Genomic DNA, 21311 nt, shown 5'->3' with positions numbered 1-21311 from the left:
TTGCTGAAACTTGAGAAGATCCATACCGACGACAATGGTTCAGATATGATGACCAAGATATTGCGAAATAAGAAGCTACAAGCATGTTGCAAGGTAGCGGGCATGGCGGTGCCCCCATCATGAGTCGGAGGGGGAGATTTGTTGGGATATCCTCCTCATGTGGGTTCTGAGGAGATGACCATTTGAGGCCTTTTAGCCAGCCCAAAGAGGTGCAGAAGCCCACTACCCATTAGGGTTATGACCTAGGGTCATTTTGGACTTTGCACATGAGTGGATGGGGATGCTTTACCCTCCATCCAGCAGCCACCACCAAGGGTGACGAAAATCAGTTCATCCTCCAAGAGAGAAGAAGAGAGAAAACCAAGAGAGCAAGGGAAGAAGAGGAAGATTGAAGGAAGAAGAAAAGGGAGCTCCTCCCCAAGGTTGTGATGGTCCATATCCACTATCTTGTCTCCTTCAAACTTCGGTTCCACCATCTTTGGTAAGATTGTTCTAATCCCTAGTTCTTGAGCCCCAAATCTTGTTGTGTTCATCCAAGATTCAGAAATCTTGATGTATGAGATCCTCTAGTGCTGTCTAGAGAAGAATTTGTTGTATCCCACATTTGATAATAGTGGAAGAGGATTTGGGTGGCTTCGGCCCATGGTTTTTCCCCTCAAGTTGAGGGGTTTTCCACGTAAAATCTGGTGTCTCTTTGTTGATGCTTGGTGTTGTCCAGAAACTTACTCCTACCACAAGACACTAGGGGCCAGTTCTTTTGGGAAATTCTCCCAGAATTGACCCTCTCCCCAGCTTCTCCCAGAATTGTCACTCCATTTTTCTTTACAATTCCTAGCTAGTTAAGGTCTAATTAGTTAGGAATTGTAAAAAAATATCAAGTGGCAATTCTGGGAGAAGCTGGGGAGGGGGTCAATTCTGGAAGAATTGCCCAAAAGAACTGGCCCTAGGCTGAGGAGTGTCTTGCCTGCTGCTTAACATTTTCTGCCTCCATATATGTTGTTGCATATGTTTCCTTCCGTGCTAAGCAACGATCCTTGAGTTAGTACATGATGTGGTGCTGAGATTACTTTGTTTTCGCTGCAGTTATCAGTTAACCACAAGTGCATTTGCGTGCTAATTCCCAACAATATGCCACCCGCAACTCATCCACCATAGCTCAGCAGCAACCACCAATGCCATAGACACTCTCGGTAAACAACCTGTAGCTTATCAGTCTAGCTAAGCGTGCTGCATAGCAAGCAATGGGGTACTCTAAAAACATAGCGTCCGGCATGTTTGCCATGCTGCTCCTTGCTTCAGCCGTCCTGTCCTCCAACCCTCACCCTCTCCAGGACTTCTGTGTCGCCGACCTCGATGGCAAGGCGGTCTCGGTGAACGGGCACATGTGCAAGCCCATGTCGGAGGCCGGCGACGACTTCCTCTTCTCTTCCAAGCTTGCCAAGGCCGGCAACACATCCACCCCGAACGGCTCCGCTGTGACGGATCTCAACGTGGCCGAGTGGCCTGGTACGAACACACTGGGTGTGTCCATGAACCGTGTGGACTTTGCACCAGGGGGCACCAACCCACCGCACATCCACCCGCGCGCCACTGAGATCGGCATCGTGATGAAAGGTGAGCTCCTCGTTGGTATCCTCGGCAGCCTCGACTCTGGGAACAAGCTCTACTCCAGGGTGGTGCGCGCTGGAGAGACGTTCCTCATCCCGCGCGGGCTCATGCACTTCCAGTTCAACGTCGGTAAGACGGAGGCCTCCATGGTCGTCTTCTTCAACAGCCAGAGCCCCAGCGTCGTCTTCGTGCCACTCACGCTCTTCGGCTCCAACCCGCCCATCCCCAAACCGGTGCTCACCAAGGCTCTCCGGGTGGAGGCTGGGGTCGTGGAACTTCTCAAATCCAAGTTCGCTGGTGGGTCTTAATTCCTGGGAGCCAGCCCTGAAATGATCAATATATAATTCGATATATGCATGCTAGCAAAAATTAATGATTCTCCACAGAAGACATGTATTCAAGCTTCTGGTTAAGCTCCATGCAGTTGTAATAAGATTGAATAAGTTAACCTCGCAGTTCAGCCTTCGGAACCAATACGATGAATTGAAATGTACTGCTTTTTATTTTTGTCTTTGTTATTTTCATTGAACGGAATATATAATTATCATTTTTGCAAGTTTTTCATGTTGCCTTTTTACAAGTCAAACATGCTCTCAAGTTTACGCCGCGACGGCGTGGTGCGCAATCTCCAAACCATTTAGTAAACATGTTCTCAAGTTACAGAAATATATTGTCAAAATGTAAAATGTGTCGGTTCAAATTTGAACTAAAACCACGACGAGTAAATTGGAACGGAGGGAGTAGCAATCTAGAAAATGTACGAAAATATGAGAGTGGGGTTTTCTACCATGCACGGGGTATCACGTATATATTGGTCCATCATCCGTTGTTGCTTTGAGATTCGGGCTACTTTTTTGGTTGTTGTCAAATTAATCTTGTTTCATAATGTTTTGTTTAGGTTTCTTTTTCTTGTTTCAAAGTGTATCACCCTACCTCAGTATGTACCAATAATAAAATGCACTTGTCTTAGATTAGATTTGCTGATAAACGGCGATACACAACAAACCATTATGGTACACTTCTGAACAAGAGGAAAAACCTAATGCAACACTTTGAAAGAAGATAAATTTTAACAACAACCAAAAAGGTAGCATGAATCTCAAAGCAATCATTGATGGTGGATCCATGCATGGTAGAACATCATTTCTTGAAAAAGCATGCTCTCAACTTATTGAAATGCACTACAAATATATCGATTCAAGCTTTGCGCATATATGTAAATGCATCCACCTCTTTCTTTCATTGTTTCATATTGAAAAATACCAATTTCCCGGACAAGGCGCTAGTGGCAGAGGGCATTTTTTCACGCTTTTATCAGATTTGTAGGTCTATTATCAAGGATGCACTTATGGTGGCAATCCAGCAGATTTCTCGTTATAATGGTACGAATTTTCATTCTCGCAATTCATTCACGCAATTAGGCCTACATTGCTCTCCTCCCTAAGAAAGATGGGGTGGCCGATATTGCGGATTTCCATCTCATTAGTCTACTTTATGGGATCCCCAAGATCTTTTCCAAGGCCCTTGCACTTTGTCTGGGCCCTATGTTGGATCATCTCATCGCTGACAATAATCAGAGACAATCCAAGGTAATTTCATGTTGGTTAGCAAATCTATCAAGTAATTCCATCAGAGGAAGATTGCTATGCTATTCCTGAAACTCAATGTCGTGAGGGCTTTCGACATTGTTTCGTGGCCATTCTTGCTGCACAAATGTTGATTGCGGCTTTGGGGCCAGGCAGTGGCGTACTCAGGGGGTGTGCCAGGTGTGTCATGGCACACCTAGATTTTTGGAAAACATTTTTTCATCGTGTAAAAATTAGCTTATTTTAAGGCCCATGCAAGCTAATTGAAATAGACTTCAACTTTGTTGAAGTGTGCAAACCCTTCATTTTATTTCTAGGTCCGCCACTGGGGCTAGGTATTGCTATTGGATTTCGCTTATGCTTTCTTTAGCCGGTATGGGAGTTTTGATCAATGGATACCATGGCAGTAAAATTTGGCATGCACGTGGGTTTAGGTATGGCGATCCATAATCGTCGCTTCTATTTCTTCTAATATTGGATGTCACGAATTCCATGGTGTTGAAATTTGAGAGAAGCAGCATACTGGGAATTTTGGTGCAATGGTTTGCTCGGCATAGGTTATCGCTTTTCGCTAATGACATGGCTATATTTATCAAGCCTTTACCTAATGAGCTCCTTGCGGTGCAGGAGACGTTTGGTTTGTTTAGTGGATCATCAAGCCTTGTGGCGACTTTGAATAAGACATCTATTGTTTCAATCTGACGTGAGTTCAATGAGGTGCAAAGGCTCGCCGCATTTTTCTCGTACTAACCGCAGCTTAGATTAAACGAAGCCCGGAAACATGGATGATGCAACCGATCGACGAGGCTCGGACAGGAACTCGCAGGAGGCTATCCACCGTTGGGCTTGGACGAGCGAGTGCGATGTGTGTTGCTAGCTATTTTAACCTTTGTTTATTTTCTAACACAGTAAAGACATAGACTTAATTTTATCCATACGCAAATACAGTCATCTTTATGAATGCATGCACGTATGTCTTATTTCTATGGGCACATTCGAGAGACTGAGTTAGCATATTATCTTAAAATTGACGAAGTCGTCACTGACGCCTTCGTAGTCAACAGGAATATCTCCTTCCAGTGAGCACACGTCACCAGAAGGGCTGAAATAAATCTAAAAAATACAAGCACCGGCATCAAGTCTAGGATTTAAATCTTGATGGGTGGGATAACCGTCCTAATCATGTAGCCACAGGTTGGTCGCTATTTCAACCTTTGCTAATTGGTCTAGCCCAAGCAGCAACGTGCAACGCAGCCGTTGGGTGGCGGTGGCGGACTTGAGCTATCCGCCGGTTTATCTCTTGTTCTGTACTCACTGAAGAGAGAGACATCTGTTAAGTAACGTTCAACGTATAGCATGATCGTACCAACCCTGAACTGAACCTGGCTCCGGTCTCTTTCAAATAGTTTCTTGATTCATTTCTCGATGACTCGTTGCCAACAGTATATTTCACGTTCGGGCAGTGAAGGGGTTCTCATTGGCTACTAGTACAAGTGAAGTAGGCGCCTGATCGATCATTCAACAAACCAACGATTGATCACAGTTTAAAAATTCGCGAGACGCCAGCGAAACAACGAAAACGTGCTTGTCACTTGTTAGTGACAATCAACGAGCCTGTTGTGTTGAGGAGTCAGACTTTCTTTCTGACTGATCCATCCAGCACATGCATCTGCCCGCCTCTCCCTGTCTCCAGTCTCCGGTGTACCCGGCCGGCTGGGGTGGCACCTCCGCCAGCTAGCGCCGCATGGGTGCATGTCTCCGACCCATCAATCATCATGATAAATTTTTCTAAACACTAAAATTCTGATGTCAGATTTTTGGCACGACAAATCTGACGTTTTTCATGCCAATTTATATTGACGTGATGATGATAAATTTAGTTTGCAAGCACGGCAATTTTCTAATAAAAGAATGAACTGAGACAGATTTGTCATTCTCATCAACTAAACTTGCCATCCTCAAGACAAGTTGAACTCCACAAAAAAAGTGGATCTCGCTCCCATGCGACTCCAGCGAGTCGCACCGGGGCGTTCCGATCCGGCAGCGCAGGCATCCACCACCGGCTCTTGTTCTCCCCTCACCGCCACCGAAGGGCATCGTCGGGCAAAGCCCGGCCAACGTTGGTGGCGGTGGGGCCATATGAAGGTGCAGAGGGAGGCCGATTCCGGCTGGCTCGGAGCTAGGTCGCGAATCATGGTGCTAGGTGCAGCATGGGAAGGAAAAGCATGGAGGCTCCATTGTGGTTTCTCGCGGGGCTAGTTACGATCCCGACTGGCGCGGTGCCGGCATGCTAGGTCCTGCCGCTCTGCCAATGCGCCGACTTGGGGCAACGTGGAGCCGTGAATTCAGGGGCCGGATAGGCCGCTGATGCTCGATGCTGCAGGCTATAGGCTCTAGCCATGGCGGGCCGTCGCGAGGTTGCCGAGCGAGCGGGTGACCATCATGTGCGGGCTGGACTCCGGCTAGTTTTGGAAATATGCCCTAGAGGCAATAATAAATTGGTTATTATCATATTTCCTGTTCATGATAATCGTTTATTATCCATGCTAGAATTGTATTGATCGGAAACTCATATACATGTGTGGATACATAGGCAACAACGTGTCCCTAGTGAGCCTCTACCGGACTAGCTCGTTGATCAAAGATGGCTATGGTTTCCTAGTCATGGACATGAGTTGTCATTTGATAACGTGATCACATCATTAGGAGAATGATGTGATGGACAAGACCCAAACTATGAATGTAGCATATGATCGTGTCAAGTTTATTGTTATCGTTTTCTGCATGTCAAGTATATGTTCCTATGACCATGAGATCATGCAACTCACTGACACCGGAGGAGTACTTGTGTGTACCAAATGTCGCAACGTAACTGGGTGACTATAAAGGTGCTCTACAGGTATCTCCGAGGGTGTCTGTTGAGTTGGCATGGATCAAGACTGGAATTTGTCACTCCGTATGACGGAGAGGTATCTCAGGGCCCACTTGGTAATACAACATCACAAGAAGCTTGCAAGCAATGTGACTAATGAGTTAGCCACGGGATCTTGTATTACGAAACGAGTAAAGAGACTTGCCGGTAACGAGATTGAACTAGGTATGGAGATACCGACGATCGAATCTCGGGCAAGTAACATACCGATAGACAAAGGGAACTACATACGGGATTAGCTGAATCCTTAACATCGAGGTTCGACCGATAAGATCTTCGTAGAATATGTGAGAACCAATATGGACGTCCAGATCCCGCTATTGGTTATTGACCGTAGAGGTGTTTCGGTCATGTCTGCATAGTTCTCGAACCCGCAGGGTCTACACACTTAAGTGACGATATAACTATAGTTGAGTCATTATGGTGGTTACCCGATGCTCCCCAGAACAAACCAAATATTTTTGCATGAGTCCCTCCGTTTTAAAAGTACAAGTGTATTAGGCTTTATACTTTCAAACTTCTTAATCTTTGACCAAGATTATATGGAAAAATATTAATATCCACAATAAGAAGTTAGTATCATTAAATCCACCATCAAATATATGTTGTTTATTTGGTATTGCTAATATTTATATTTCTTGCCATAAAATTAGTCTAACAAAGAAATGTTTGACTTTTAGAAAAAAAATACACTTCACATTTTGAGACGTAGGGAGTATGAATCATACGTGTGGGTACTAATGGGATATTTTTGTATGAATACTAATATGTTATTTTTGCGCTAGTACTTATGTGAACCAATAGTTGTGGACGGGTAGGTTACTTATAGTTGTGCTTATCCTTCTACATTTCCATTTTTTTCCTGAAGACGAAATCAAGATCTTCGTTGAGTAGAGGTGTGCACGAATCTTGTGAACATCTGTTTCCAAGCGCAATACTTCATTGAGATACACCTCCTCATTGTCTCTGTTCGCAGGTCCCATTTTCCTTAGCAGCCGGTATGGCTTGACTTCTGACCTCGGGCCATCTTCATTTTCATCAGAAGGTGAGATCTCGACGCCAATAATATCAATAATATACTCTATCCTCAGCAAAATAACTCTGCTTCCAGTGTTCACACATGCGGCATATGCATGCGGTGGCAGCATGCATAGCCAGCACCATGGCATGCATGCATGCACTAATCATAGCCCTATATAAAGGACTCCATATGCCTCATCGCTAACTCATCCACCACAGCTTAGCAGCAACCACCAGTGCCTCAAAGACTCTTGATCAACAAACTCTAGCTGACCAGTGCTAGCTAAGCTTGCTGCATAGCAAGCAATGGGGTACTCTAAAAACCTAGCGGCTGGCCTGTTCGCCATGCTGTTCCTAGCTCCGGCCGTCCTGGCATCCGACCCCGATCCTCTTCAGGACTTCTGTGTTGCCGACCTCGATGGCAGGGCAGTCTCGGTGAACGGGCATCCATGCAAGCCCATGTCGGAGGCTGGTGACGACTTCCTCTTCTCGTCCAAGCTGGCCAAGGCCGGCAACACGTCCACCCCGAATGGCTCGGCCGTGACGGAGCTCGACGTGGCCGAGTGGCCCGGTACGAACACGCTGGGTGTGTCCATGAACCGTGTGGACTTCGCGCCGGGAGGCACCAACCCGCCGCACGTCCACCCGCGTGGGACCGAGATCGGCATGGTGATGAAAGGTGAGCTCCTCGTTGGAATCCTCGGCAGCCTCGACTCCGGAAACAAGCTCTACTCCAGGGTGGTGCGTGCTGGAGAGACGTTCCTCATCCCGCGCGGGCTCATGCACTTCCAGTTCAACGTTGGTAAGACGGAAGCCTACATGGTTGTCTCCTTCAACAGCCAGAACCCCGGCATCGTTTTCGTGCCGCTCACTCTCTTCGGTTCCAACCCGCCAATCCCCACGCCGGTGCTCACCAAGGCGCTAAGGATAGAGGCCGGGGTCGTCGAACTTCTCAAGTCCAAGTTCGCTGGTGGGTCTTAATCCCTGGGAGCTTGCCCTGGAATGATCAGTATATAATTTGATATATGCATACCAGTGAAATTTAATAATTGTTCAGCATAAGACACGTATTCAAGCTTCTAGCTAAGCTCGCATGCAGTTGTAATAAGATTGAATAAGTTAGCCTCGCGGTTTAGCCTTCAGAGCCAATACGAGGAATCGAAATGTACTGCTTTTTATTGTTGTGTTTGTTCTTTTCATTGAACGGAATATATAATTATCATTTTCGTATATTTGTCCGCTTATGATTTTATAAGTCAGACACGCTCTCAAGTTTGCACGGTGATCGCGTGGTGAGCAATCTTCAAATCATTCAGAAAACATGCTCTCAATGCATTGTCAGAATCTTCAAATCCTTCAGAAAACATGCTCTCAAGTTACGGGAATACATTGTCAGAATGCAAAATATACCGGTTCAATGCATTGTAGCAATCTCCAAAATGAACAAGAAAACATGAGTGGTTTTTCTATAGTGCACGGGATGGAGTTTTTCTATAGTGCACGGGATGGATCCACCGTGCGTTGTTGCTTTGAGTTCGTGGTACTTTTTTGGTGGTTGTCAAAATTTATCTTGTTTCATTCAGTTTTTTTTTTCTTGGTTCAAAGTGTATCATCAATTCGTCATATTCATTATGTACCAACTAGAAAATGCACTTGTTTCAGGTTGGATCTTCTGACAAAGGATGATACACAATGAACCATTATGATATTCCGAGGAACCATTATGATACACATTGAGTAGTCTTTTGAACAAGAGGAAAAACCTGCTTTAGCACTTTGAAATAAGATTTAAAAAATCCCACAAGGAAAGAAAGAAGACAAATTTTAACAACAACCAAAAAAGTAGCACAAATCTCAAGCAATCACTCAATCAGGCCACCATACAAAATTTCATATTTTTCAAACTTCATTCACCTTTTTTCTTAAATTGAACAACAGATAAATGCCACAAATCAGGCCACCATACAAAAAAGTAGCACAAATCTCAAGCAATCACTCAATCAGGCCACCATACAAAGTTTGTATTTTGCCAACTAGCTGTTTTCCTTTTCATACGTATCTCGAATAGTATCTCCCAAAATACTTAAGAAATTAAACATGACTAGAATTTTTCTTCCAAATAGTAGGCATTTTACAATATACTTGTAGTTCCGGTTTTAATTATATCCATTAAATACCTATAAATTAGTTTGAATGCCTAAAGATAGCAAATCAATTCAGAACAACGCCTAATTCCAATATGAACTTTGTAAATTTTGTAGGTTCATATAAAAATATTACGAGCCTTCAAGATCAATATTTTTTGTACATACTTTGTATGGTTCCTTGGCTGTTTTTTAAAAATAGAAAATTCAAAGTATTACATAATAAGATGAAAAAATGAAGGTACATTATTAGTGTAATATCAAAGTTGTAATACAAATTTTAAGTTGGGGTGCTGGAGATAGGGTGTGGTGGGCCGGTGCGCTAGGTGGATCACGGTCAGAAAGTCTGACTCGTAACAGGCCACTGACAACCATGTTTTCGTTGTTTCGCTGGCGCCATATCTTCTTGGCCAGTCGAATATTTAAACTGCGAGGAGACAGACAGGGCGCCATATAGTAGTATATCTGAACTTGATTTGCTCAATGATCTGTCAGGCAGTAGCCAATGAGAATACCTTCTCTGCGCGAACGTTCTAGTACATACTTCCTCCGTTCGGAAATACTTATCATCAAAATGAATAAAAAAATGTATTTAGATGTATTTTAGTTCTAGATACATTTCTTTGTACATTTTGGTGACAAGTATTTTCGGACGGAGGGAGTATTATTGGCAACGAGAGAACTATTGAGAGAGACGGTAGCCAGGTTCAGGGTAGGTACGCCGCGGCGAGAAGCTTCCCGTTTCTGACCATCATGCTATGCGCTAAACATTAGCATGGAGCGAGTACAGAACTACTACAGATAAACCCAACGATGGACGAAACGGCTGGCCTGGCGGGTGGATGGACCGCCGAGAAATGCAAAACATGCATAATTAACCTAGCGTGCGTAGGAGAAATATTCGCATGCTCCCTGCATCTAATTAAACTCGCTCACTTGAAGAGTTTAAAAGTTCAGTCGAGACTTGAGGGACACGGGACGTAGCTATAGCTTATTCTTTTTACATCTCCTCTCTTTTGCTGTTGAATGAAGAGAAGACCCTGGCATTTCACCATCACTGATTGAACTTCATATGATTGAAGAGTTGAGGTGTGCACGAATATTATGAACCCGCCTTTTCCAAGAGCAATACTCCATTGAGATACACCTGTCCTCCTTGTCTCTGTTCGTTGGTCTCATTTCCTTAGCAGCCGGCAGTGGCCTTCACTAGTAGAAAACAGGGATTTGGTTCGAGTCTGGCCAGCCCATTAGTCCCGGTTCTTTATGAATCGGGACCCATGGGGAGCATTAGTCCCGGTTCATGAGTCCAGGGGCCCGGCCGGGGCCTCGTGGGCATTGGTCCCGGTTCGTTTGGATTCATTTGTCTCGGTTCTAGGCACGAACCGGGACCAATGGTTCTCACTCCTGGCCCACAGTCATTAGTCACGGTTCGTGGCTTGAACTGGGACAGAGTGCCGGGCTTCAGTCCCGGTTTCTACCATGAACTGGGACAAATGAGTTGACTATATATACTCCATCGCCACAGCAGAGCACTCCATAGTGCTTTGTTTTTTCTGGCCGGCGAGGAGAGGGCATTTGGGTGCTCTAGCTCACCTTCTGTGCATATGAGGTGTTCGATGAAATGTCCAAGCCACACTAGTTAATCTTTCTCCTCTCGAAACTCGACTTCCGAGCTCCATTTTTCTCGAGATTTGTCTAGGTTTAGCGGTATGTCACATCCCGTCACCGTCTTCACCGTCGTCGATCGCCCGCGCCGATCTCGTCGCCGGCACCACCGTGGTGAGCCTCTTGTTCTTATCTTCTTTCTGAAAGAAAAGATTCTTACTTCAGATAGATACTTGTCTAATTTTCTTACTTTTATTATTCCTTGTTATTATATAGTGCGATAGTTTTGGTATCCGCCCCCGTCGGTCCTCGTCCTGTCTATGATTCAGATGTGGTATATATTATCTTTTGATAACTATTTGGTTCATTTATTGTTTATGGCAATTATGCCGAACAATGTGACATAGATTTTATTTATCTAGGAGGTGGTTGAACCGGAAACTCCAACCGACCCTATTGTCGAGAGGCTAAATTTAGTTGAAGAAGAAAACAATTACTTGAAGGAAAAAATAAGAAAAATTGAGGAGGAGAAGATGATATTGGAGTTGCATGTTGCGGATGTCGTCGATGATCACAAGATCAAGATGGATGCAATGCGGTTGAAAATTAGAAAAATTAGAAAATATGCCATTCATACTGAGGCTTGATATCATTATGCAGTTGGATCAGTTGTTACCTTGGTTGCGATTATGATTGCATTTGTTGTTGCATTAAAATGTTTTACATAATTTTAATGTATGGTTTAATTAGATGCTCTGGGGAGCTATATGTTGTTCAATGAGAACTATGTATGTATTTTGGTTTTAATGTGATGATGAACTTCTATTAATTTGATCACTTATCTATTCATGAGAGGGTTGAAAATTGATGATGTGGCTTTGAATGGTGTATTTTGAACACAGAAAAACTATTGAGTTCAAATAAGTTTAAAAAAATGAAACCCCTTTGTAACAGACGAATTTCCGTATGAAACCCTGATACTTTGAAAAAGATTGTCCGTTTTGTACACGAAGTGCATCCAGTTTTTGACGTAACCCTCTCTACTTTCTTGCACATTCTATGTGGGTGAAATGATGATACCATGCCAACTTTCAACCTTTTCAGAGTTCATTTTAAATGCTTTTCAATTTCATGGTCTTATAGCTCAAAATAATCAGTAAATGCATGAAAAATAACAAATGAAGTCAGAAAGGATTGAAAATTGATGATGTGGCTTTGAATGGTGCATTTTGAACACAGAAAAACTATGGAGTTCAAAGAAGTTTAAAAAAAATGAAATCCCTTTGTAACAGACGAGTTTCCGTGTGAAACCCTAATACTTCGAAAGAGATTGTCCGTTTTGTACACGAAGTGCATCCAGTTTTTGCCGTAACCCTCTCTTCTTTCTTGCACATGCTATGTGGGTGAAATGATGATACCATGCCAACTTTCAACCTTTTTAGAGTTCATTTCAAATGCTTTTCAATTTCATGGTCTTATAGCTCAAAATAATCAGTAAATGCATGAAAAATAACAAATGAAGTCAGAAAGGGTTGCAAATTGATGATGTGGCTTTGAATGGTGCATTTCGAACACAGAAAAACTATGGAGTTCAAATAAGTTTTAAAAAATGAAATCCCTTTGTAACAGACGAGTTTTCGTATGAAACCCTAATACTTCGAAAGAGATTGTCCGTTTTGTACACGAAGTGCATCCAGTTTTTGCCGTAACCCTCTCTTCTTTCTTGCACATGCTATGTGGGTGAAATGATGGTATCATGCCAACTTTTAACCTTTTCAGAGTTCATTTCAAATGCTTTTCAATTTCATGGTCTTATAGCTCAAAATAATCAGTAAATGCATGAAAAATAACAAATGAAGTCAGAAAGGGTTGAAAATTAATGATGTGGCTTTGAATGGTGCATTTTGAACACAGAAAAACTATGGAGTTCAAATAATTTCAAAAAAATGAAATCCCTTTGTGACAGACGAGTTTCCGTATGAAACCCTGATAACAAAAACGAAATCTCTTTGTAACAGACGAGTTTCCGTATGAAATCCCTTTGTTTCAGAGTTCATAATTAACTTTTTTGTTACAAACTTTAATAGCAAAAAGAATTATCATAAAATAAAATAAATAAGTAATTTGAAACAAAATAATATAAACTTTAATAAAATATATAAGCAGAACAAAATAAAATAAAATAAAATAAACTTTAATAACATAAATATAATTTATGAAACTAAAACTTTAGTAGCAAAAGGAATTTTCATAAAGAACTTTTTTTAGAAACTTTAGTAGCAAAAGGAATTATCATAAAATAAAATAAATAAGTAATTATAAACAAAATAAAATAAAATAAATAAGCATTTTGTTGTAAGTAGACAAAATAAAATAAATAAAGAAAACAACGAAAATAAAAAAAACTAGGAAAAAATAAAAAAATTGCCACCTACTGGGCCAACACGGCCTGAATACGACTAGAAACCCAGCTAGTTGGGCCAGGAATCAGGCCTGCAGAAGGCCTAGCAGGCCCACAGGCAAAGCAGTTTCAGATTAGGCCCATAGGCCTGCAGTTCGTAGGAGCTCGAAAGAGAGGATACAGCGGAGCTTATAAACAGGTCACCGGCGCTCCCAACTAGCGAGGTGGGACTAAACTTCCACCATCACCCCGCTGTGCAAGGCCACTGGTCCCGGTTGGTGGCAACAACAGGGACTAAAGGGTGGTTTTGGTACCGGTTGGTGGCACCAACCGGTACCAATGCCTCCCCTTTAGTCCCAGTTGATGCCACCAACCGGGACCAAGCGATCCCATGGTATGGTAAGCATTGTCAACACACGAAGGGTAGAATATGTATTGAGAGGGATCAAGCGATCCCATGGTATGGTAAGCATTGTCAATTACGCTTTGTCTACTAACCCATGATATTCGTGAGAGATTTTTGTGGGGTTAGGTTGTGGTGTGCAAGTTCAAATGAAGCATCACGAAGAGATCAAATGCTTGAAGCTTGCCGTCCATTGTGGTGACAATGGACTTGTGAAGATGTGTGGAAGAGTGGCTCACCCATAGTGGAGTATGGGGGAGCAATCAACTAGTCTTCATCGAGCCAACGCAATCAAGAAAGGTGGTCCAACTTGAGGGAGTCAAGATCGTCATCATCTAGCTCAAGTGGACCATGTGCAAGGCAAAGGTTTGCCCTTGATAGGTTTTTCTTTTTACCGGTCTCACGATGGTAGTTGGGAGACCGGGTTATAGGTTCGATTGCCGTACTATCAAGGGGGGCTCTCGATGAGTAACTTGATCGTATCATTCCTAGAGAGCTCAAACCATCGCATCCTTGCATCATATTTCTTGGTTCTTGTTTGGTTCTCTTTGTGAGTTTTGGAGCTTTTGGTCATCTTGATGACAAGCTCGAGTTCATCGAAAACGGAGTTCACATGCATCTTCTATGATGTTTTCGATGTTGGAGGTTCTGTCGGTTCTTCTCTGTTGGAGGTTTCTCTCCTCTTTTTGTTAGGCATACCTCCCCTGCCTCTTCTTACTATAACCTCGTTGTTTTGATTCTACTCGTTGTCTTGTATCCAACAAGCTTGAGTTTGCTCAATTCGGAGCTCATTTACAGAAGTTATGGCAGTTCTGGTTTTCCTTGGAGGGTACTTGTTTTCGTGGAAGTGGCATAAGGTTGGCGCCAGCGGTAGTACCACTGGACCGGAGCGGTAGTACCGTGTATCGCCACAAGCGGTAGTACCGCTGTCCCACAGTGGTAGTACCGCCCATGGCCATAAGCGGTAGTACGGCTCCGGTTCCGCGCTGGTACCGCCTCGACTCGAGACGTGTTTTTCTCGTGTCAGGTTCAGCGGCAGTTGTAGCAGCAGTAAGGGCGGTAGTACCGCTCGTGTGCGGTAGTACCATGGCTACGACCGCCCCTAGTACGGCTGGGCCAAGCGGCAGTACCGCTGCTTCCAACGGTGGTACCGCTGGCTCCAGCGGTAGTGCCGCTCATTCGGCTCTGCCTCGCCCTCTGTTTTGCTCCGGTCTCTGTGTTTTACCGCCCGGGCGGTAGTACCGCTCTCCTGAGCGGTAGTACCGCTCGTGCGCGGTCTAAGCACATAACGGTTGGATTCGGGAGCTCCTATAAAAGGGGATCTTCTTCCCCATTCAACCTTATCCTTTGAGCTCGTGTTCTTCCCCCATTGTTGACCTTCTCCGAGCTTGCTAACTCTCAATCCCTCCATGGATTCTTGCTAGTTTTTGAGGGAAAGGAGAGAGGAGATCTAGATCCACATTTCCACCAATCACTTTCTCCTCTATGTCCTCTACCTCACATGCATATTCTATGATCTAGATCCACATTTCCACCAATCACTTTCTCTTCTTACTATAACCTCTTCTTACTATAACCCCTTGGATCTAGATCTTGGTGTTCTCCTTCTTGTTCTTCCTCTTATTTTCCTCTCTAGCATTAGTTGCTTCGGTGGGATTTGAGAGAGAAGGACTTGGGCACTCCGTGTGCCCTTGCCATTGCATTTGGTGCATCGGTTTGAGTTCTCCATGTGATACATGGAAGTTACAAGTTGAGAAGCTTATTACTCTTGGGTGCTTGGTACCCTTGAGCTTGTTACTCTTGGGTGTTTGAACACCCTAGAGCTTCTTCCTCTTGGGTGCCTAGCGCCCTAGACGGTTGGTGTTGTTCGAAGCTCAATCATTATGGTGTAAAGCTCCGCGCAAGCGTCGGGGTCTCCAATTAGATTGTGGAGATCGCCCCGAGCAATTTGACGGGTACCAGTGACCGCCCCCAAGGGTTGCCAAAGTGTACGGGTTCGGTGACCGCTCCCAAGGGTCACCATTTGTACGGGTTCGGTGACCGCCCTCAAGGGTCCCTTAGTGGAATCACGACATCTTGCATTGTGCGAGGGCGTGAGGAGATTACGGTGGCCCTAGTGTCTTCTTGGGGAGCATTGTGCCTCCACACCGCTCCAAACAGAGATTAGCATCCGCAAGGGTGTGAACTTCGGGATACATCGTCGTCTCCGCGTGCCTCCATTATCTCTTACCCGAGCCCTTTACTTATGCACTTTACTTTGTGATAGCCATATTGTTCTTTGTCATATATCTTGCTATCACATAGTTGCTTATCTTGCTTAGCATAAGTTGTTGGTGCACATAGGTGAGCCTAGTTGTTTTAGGTTTTGTGCTTGACAAATTAACCGCTAGGTTTATTCCGCATTTGTTCAAGCCTAAACCATAATTATTTTAAAGCGCCTATTCACCCCCCCCCCCTCTAGGCAACATCCTCGATCTTTCACTTGTTGCATAGCAAGAAATGGGGTACTCTAAAACCCTGGCAGTTAGCCTGGTCGCCATGCTGTTCCTAGCTCCCGTCGTCCTGGCATCGACCCTGATCCTCTCCACGACTTCTGCATCACCGACCTCGATGGCAAGGCGGTCTCGGTGAAAGGGCATCTGTGCAAGCCCATGCCAGAGGCCGGCGACGACTTCCTCTTCTCGTACAAGTAGGCCTAGGCCGGCAACACGTCCACCCGAACTACTCGGCCGTGACAGAGCTTGATGTGGCCTAGTGGCCCGGTACCAACACGTTGGGCGTGTCCATGAACCGCGTGGACTTCGCGCCGGGGGGCACCAACCCACCGCACATCCGCCCCCGTGCCATCGAGATTGGCATCATGATGAAAAGTGAGCTCCTCGTTGGAATTCTCGGCAGCCTCGACTCTGGGAACAAGGTCTACTCAAGGGTGCTGCGCGCTGGAGAGACCTTCCTCATCCCGCGCGGCCTCATGCACTTCCAGTTGAACATTGGTAAGACCGAGGCCTCCATGGTCGTCTCCTTCAACAGCTAGAACCCAGGCATCGTGTTCGTGCTGCTCACACTCTTCAGTTCCAACCCGCCAATCCCCACGCCGGTGCTCACCAGGGCGCTATGGGTGGAGTTCTGAAGTCCAAATTTGCTGGTGGGTTTTATTTCCTGGGAGCCTTCCATGCATGCTAGGGAAATTTAATAATTCTCAGCAGAAGACATGTATTCAAGCTTCTGGTTAAGCTCAGTCGTAATAAGATTGAATAAGTTAGCCTCATGGTTCAGCCTTTACAACCTATGTGAGGAATTATGAAATATATTGCAATAAGGTTGAATATGTAAATTATAGCATTTTTGGTATATTTGCTCCATTACCCATTTGTATTTCATTCTTTATCACCTTTTTTATGGTGAATTGGATGTTCTAAATTCAATCAGCCGTGTTAGAGATACAAAGATGATAAGCGCAAACCCAATATCTCGCCTACAGCGAGAGTATTTTTTATCTCGCATGAACCTTTTTCAAGTGTTGTACTGCCTCCATCCCATAATGTAGGATGTTTTACATTATGGGACGGAGGGAGTACATTACTAGGCCAGTCTGTTCTTAACGCTCGCTCCTTCGCTGGTAGTTGTGTACAATGTGTTCTTCTCTGTTTTTTTCATTCCATTTGTTCATTAGTTTTCTTGTTTCTCCACGGGTTTATTCAGATTTTTTGTTTTGCCATTGTTTTTTCACCCTCTTTCTTCGTCTGGTTCCTGGTTTTTTCTCTTTTCTTTATTTTTTTCTTCAGTTTCTTTTTGTTTCTTTCCCGATTTTCCCTAGTTTTTCTTATTTTCTTCATTATTGAGGAAATTGTTAACTGGTAGCAGGTTGGTTGGCTGGCGAGTAGGGGATTAATAGACTAATTAGCCAATTAATAAATTAATCGGTTGATTTCTCAGTTTATCAGCAACTCAGTGACCCTATGAGTAGGGATTAATCGGCAAATTAACTAGTTAATCGGATGAATTCTCAATTAGGGGTTTTCTATGATTCCTTTTGTTCATTTGCACTGTTTTTCTCATGTTTTCTTTTATATTCGTTGGTTTTATTTTATTTCTTAGCTGGTCTTCATTTATTTTTCTTTGATATGCTTTGGTTCTGTTTTTGTTTCTTGGTTTCCATTATGTCTCTTTCTCGATTTCAAACATTTTCTATTTTTCTTCAAAAATATTTTTTTCCAGTGCTCAATGTACATTTTCAGCATACACGTGAAAGATTTTTTTTTGATACACATCGTACATTTGTCAAATACATTATGTGATTTTTTTTCTTAAATACATGTTATTAACACTTTTTGGAATACATGGGCAACATTTTTTTTCAAATACAAGCTGAATATTTTTATGGTAATAAACATTTTTTCAAATATATGATTTTGGCGTTTACTTATTTTATACACATTCGTACATTTTTAGTATACATCAGGAACATTTAAATACACATTGAACATTTTTTAAATATGTTAACAACATTATTTCATACCCATTGTATATTATTTGTACACTTTTTTTACGTGAAAAACATTTTTATACGAATTTATTATTTTCAAGTTCTTCATTAACATTTGTATACGTGCAAATTGTTTTTTCTATACACGTTTTAATTTTTTCAAATGCTTGATTGCACTTTCAAAATATTTTATTAGCATTTTTTCACATACTTGATATTTTTAGATAAATGTTCTCCATACAAATTATATTTTTTACATTGTTTGTATATATGATAAATATTTTTTCTATGCGCATTTTACATTTTTCAAATGCTTGCTTAACATTTTTTAAACATTTTATTAAATTATTTTTTTATTATATACACATTTATATTATTGGAAATGTAAAAAATTTAAACTAACAAATAAAAGAACATAAACAAAAATATGACGAAAAAGAAGAGTTGTGGTCTGTGGCCTCGCTTTGGGAACGCCCAGTCCAGCGTTCAGTTGAGGCGAAGTTGCCTACGTCCACGTTGACAATATCGGGGAGCAATTAATCAAAGAGCGCTCCTTCCGGTAGGCTAAGAGCGCTCTAGGCGCTCCCTTTGAATTTTATTTTTCTGCACACGCTTTTTGCTTTTAGATAACTTTTTCGGTTTTTTGGCTTTTCGGTTTCCCCCGGCTTTTCTTAAGTTTTGGACAAAAAGAATTGACACGAAGAAACGTGTTTTCATTTTTTTTTCTTTTTGTGAGAGGCACGGAGAATTACTTCTCGCGGAGGCACGGATTTGAGGCACGGCCGTGCCTCTCGCAAAAGGGAAAAGACTTGTTTTTTCTTTTTTTTCCTACAATGAAGACACGGATTTACTTCTCCTAGAGGCACGGATTTCCTTTCACGAAAGGCACGGTCGTGCCTCTCGAAAAAGGGAAAAGGTATTTTTTTCTACCACGGGAGGAACGGATTTTCTTCTCATAGAGACAAGGTTTTGCTTTTGCGAGAGGCATGGTATAACCGTGCCTCTCGGAAAGGAAAAAAATGCATTATTATTTTCTGATTCCGCGAGCGGCACAGTCGTGCCTCTCGCAAAAGGGGAAAACACGTTTTCCTGTTTTTTCTACAATGAGAGGTATGGATTTGCTTCCGCGTGGGGCATGGTCGTGCCTCTCGAAAAGGGAAAACGTGCTCCCAGTTTGGGGTTTTCTGTCCTTTTTTCTGAAAAAAATTTGTCGAAACCTATCAACACGGGAACTAGTTTTGAAAATCATGACACGAGAAATCGAACAGTGAAAACGGTTCGAGATTTGGACACATGGTTTGAGAGATAAAAAATTTAAATCATGTGTCTAAATCTACGAAAAAAGGACTCTCAGGTTGCGATAAGTGGCGTGCATGCAGTGCGACACTGGTCGCAACCTGGGAAGGTGAGACTGACATTTGCAAAAAGTACTCTGTAACTAGTGATTTTGACAATATCGTGTTAGTTCTTTTAGATGTAACTCTATTTATACCCATAACAATTAACTACAGGTGCATTGATTTGGACATAAAATCCAAAAAAGTACAAAATAACTCCTATGATTAAGAACTACAATGAAATCTCTTAAAAACACCTTTTTCGTGGTATCAATCTTTATTCAAAGAAATACTCCAAAAACATCGGTAAAGAGGCTGGAATTAGACTAGAGCAATAATGTTGTCACTCTTTCGCCTGCACGAACATTATCAATAATGGTTTTGAAAGTGCCTTGAGTTGTCCATCTGAAAAGATGGGAAGCCTTGATCAATGAACTTATCTGGCCTGGGGATGATCCTCTAGAAGTGCAGGACGTCGAATCACTATATTTTCACCATGGTGTCGATGATGATTTCACCTCCACAAAAAATCAGACCAACAAAAAAGACTGATACAACATGAGAAAGCAGAAGATTACGTGAGCATCTATGCTCACATCTTGTCCACCCGAGTAAGTGAACCTTCTTGTATCCTTTTGCATTTTGTTGTTCGTTCTGCAAATGACCTTGAGTTGTTTTTCAAAGCTTGCCATAGCAGCTCAAACCTCCGATCGGGAAATGGGAGTTCTAACCGGTCCTAACCCCAATTCAAAACAAATTGATTGGACCGAGGTTCGTTAAACTCCCCAGATCCGAAATCGGATCTGCGAGGACAAAAAACTCTGTAACGTCATGACAATATCTTGTTAGTGAGTGAGAGTACTCCTCCCGTCTTGTTGAAGGATTCCCTTCCACCTATATGGCCCATTTTCGCTGTTTTTTTCCTTGGCTGGATGTCAATTGGGTTCGGTATGTTTTCTCGCTAGGTTGGCTTCGCCTTGGTTTCAATTTCTTTCTTTCTTCAATTCTTCCGTTTTTCTTTATGCATTTTCTAGATTTCTGTTTTTCTTGTTTTTCAACATTTTTCTTCACTTTTTCATGGTTCTTGCCATTTTTTTCTGTTTCTTCAAGTTCTTTTATTTTTCTTATTTTTGTCAGTTTTCTTGATTTTCATTGCCTTTTTCTTTCATTTCTTTTTTTTGTTTCTTTCTCGGCTATCTTTGTTTTTTTGCTTGTTTCTTCTTTTTATTTGGTTTTCAGCACACATTCAACATTTTTTGTATACATTAGAGAAAAATTTATATACACATTTAATATTTTGAAATACATGATTAATAGATTTTTGGTGTATATCTAATACATGTTTAGCATTTTTGGGTACATGGTCAATATTTTTTACAGATTTCAAATTATTTCAACTGTTTGATTGACAATTTTTTAAAAATACATCGTCAACATTTTTTTCCCATACACATTTAACATTTTTAAATGCTTTATTAACATTTTTTAGTACGTGGTCAACATTTTTTTTCCATACACCTTTCACATTTTTTTAGATGCTTGATTAATATTTTTAAATACATGGTCAACATTTTTCTATACACATTTAACCTTTTTCAAATGCTTGATTAACATTTATAAAATACTTGTTTAACAAAAACATTCAAATGCTTGATTAATATTTTTAAAATACATGATCAATATTTTCCATACACATTGTGTTTTTTTGTATACATGAGAAACATTTTATCAATACAATTTTTAAAAAATGGTTGGTTAACCTTTTTTCCAAATGGTTTTATGTAAAGTG

The 21311-nt window shown here is 42.3% G+C and overlaps 2 protein-coding genes across 2 annotated transcripts; both read left to right on the top strand.

Annotated features, from left to right (window-relative positions):
• Window positions 1-1241: 1241 nt before the first annotated feature.
• LOC123094288 (oxalate oxidase GF-3.8) lies at window positions 1242-1916 on the top strand. The gene has a single exon (XM_044516330.1). The coding sequence runs from the start codon at window positions 1242-1244 to the stop codon at window positions 1914-1916; it is 675 nt and encodes a 224-aa protein (XP_044372265.1).
• A 5441-nt stretch (window positions 1917-7357) lies between these two features.
• Window positions 7358-8376, top strand: LOC543321 (oxalate oxidase 1). The gene has a single exon (XM_044512082.1). The coding sequence runs from the start codon at window positions 7453-7455 to the stop codon at window positions 8125-8127; it is 675 nt and encodes a 224-aa protein (XP_044368017.1). The 5' UTR covers window positions 7358-7452; the 3' UTR covers window positions 8128-8376.
• The last annotated feature ends 12935 nt before the right edge of the window (window positions 8377-21311 follow it).

The sequence above is a fragment of the Triticum aestivum genome, chromosome 4B, assembly GCF_018294505.1.
Source record: "Triticum aestivum cultivar Chinese Spring chromosome 4B, IWGSC CS RefSeq v2.1, whole genome shotgun sequence".
Taxonomy (NCBI): Eukaryota; Viridiplantae; Streptophyta; class Magnoliopsida; order Poales; family Poaceae; genus Triticum; species Triticum aestivum.
Note: the sequence above shows the minus strand (reverse complement) of the source record. Positions and strands in the feature narration are given on the sequence as shown.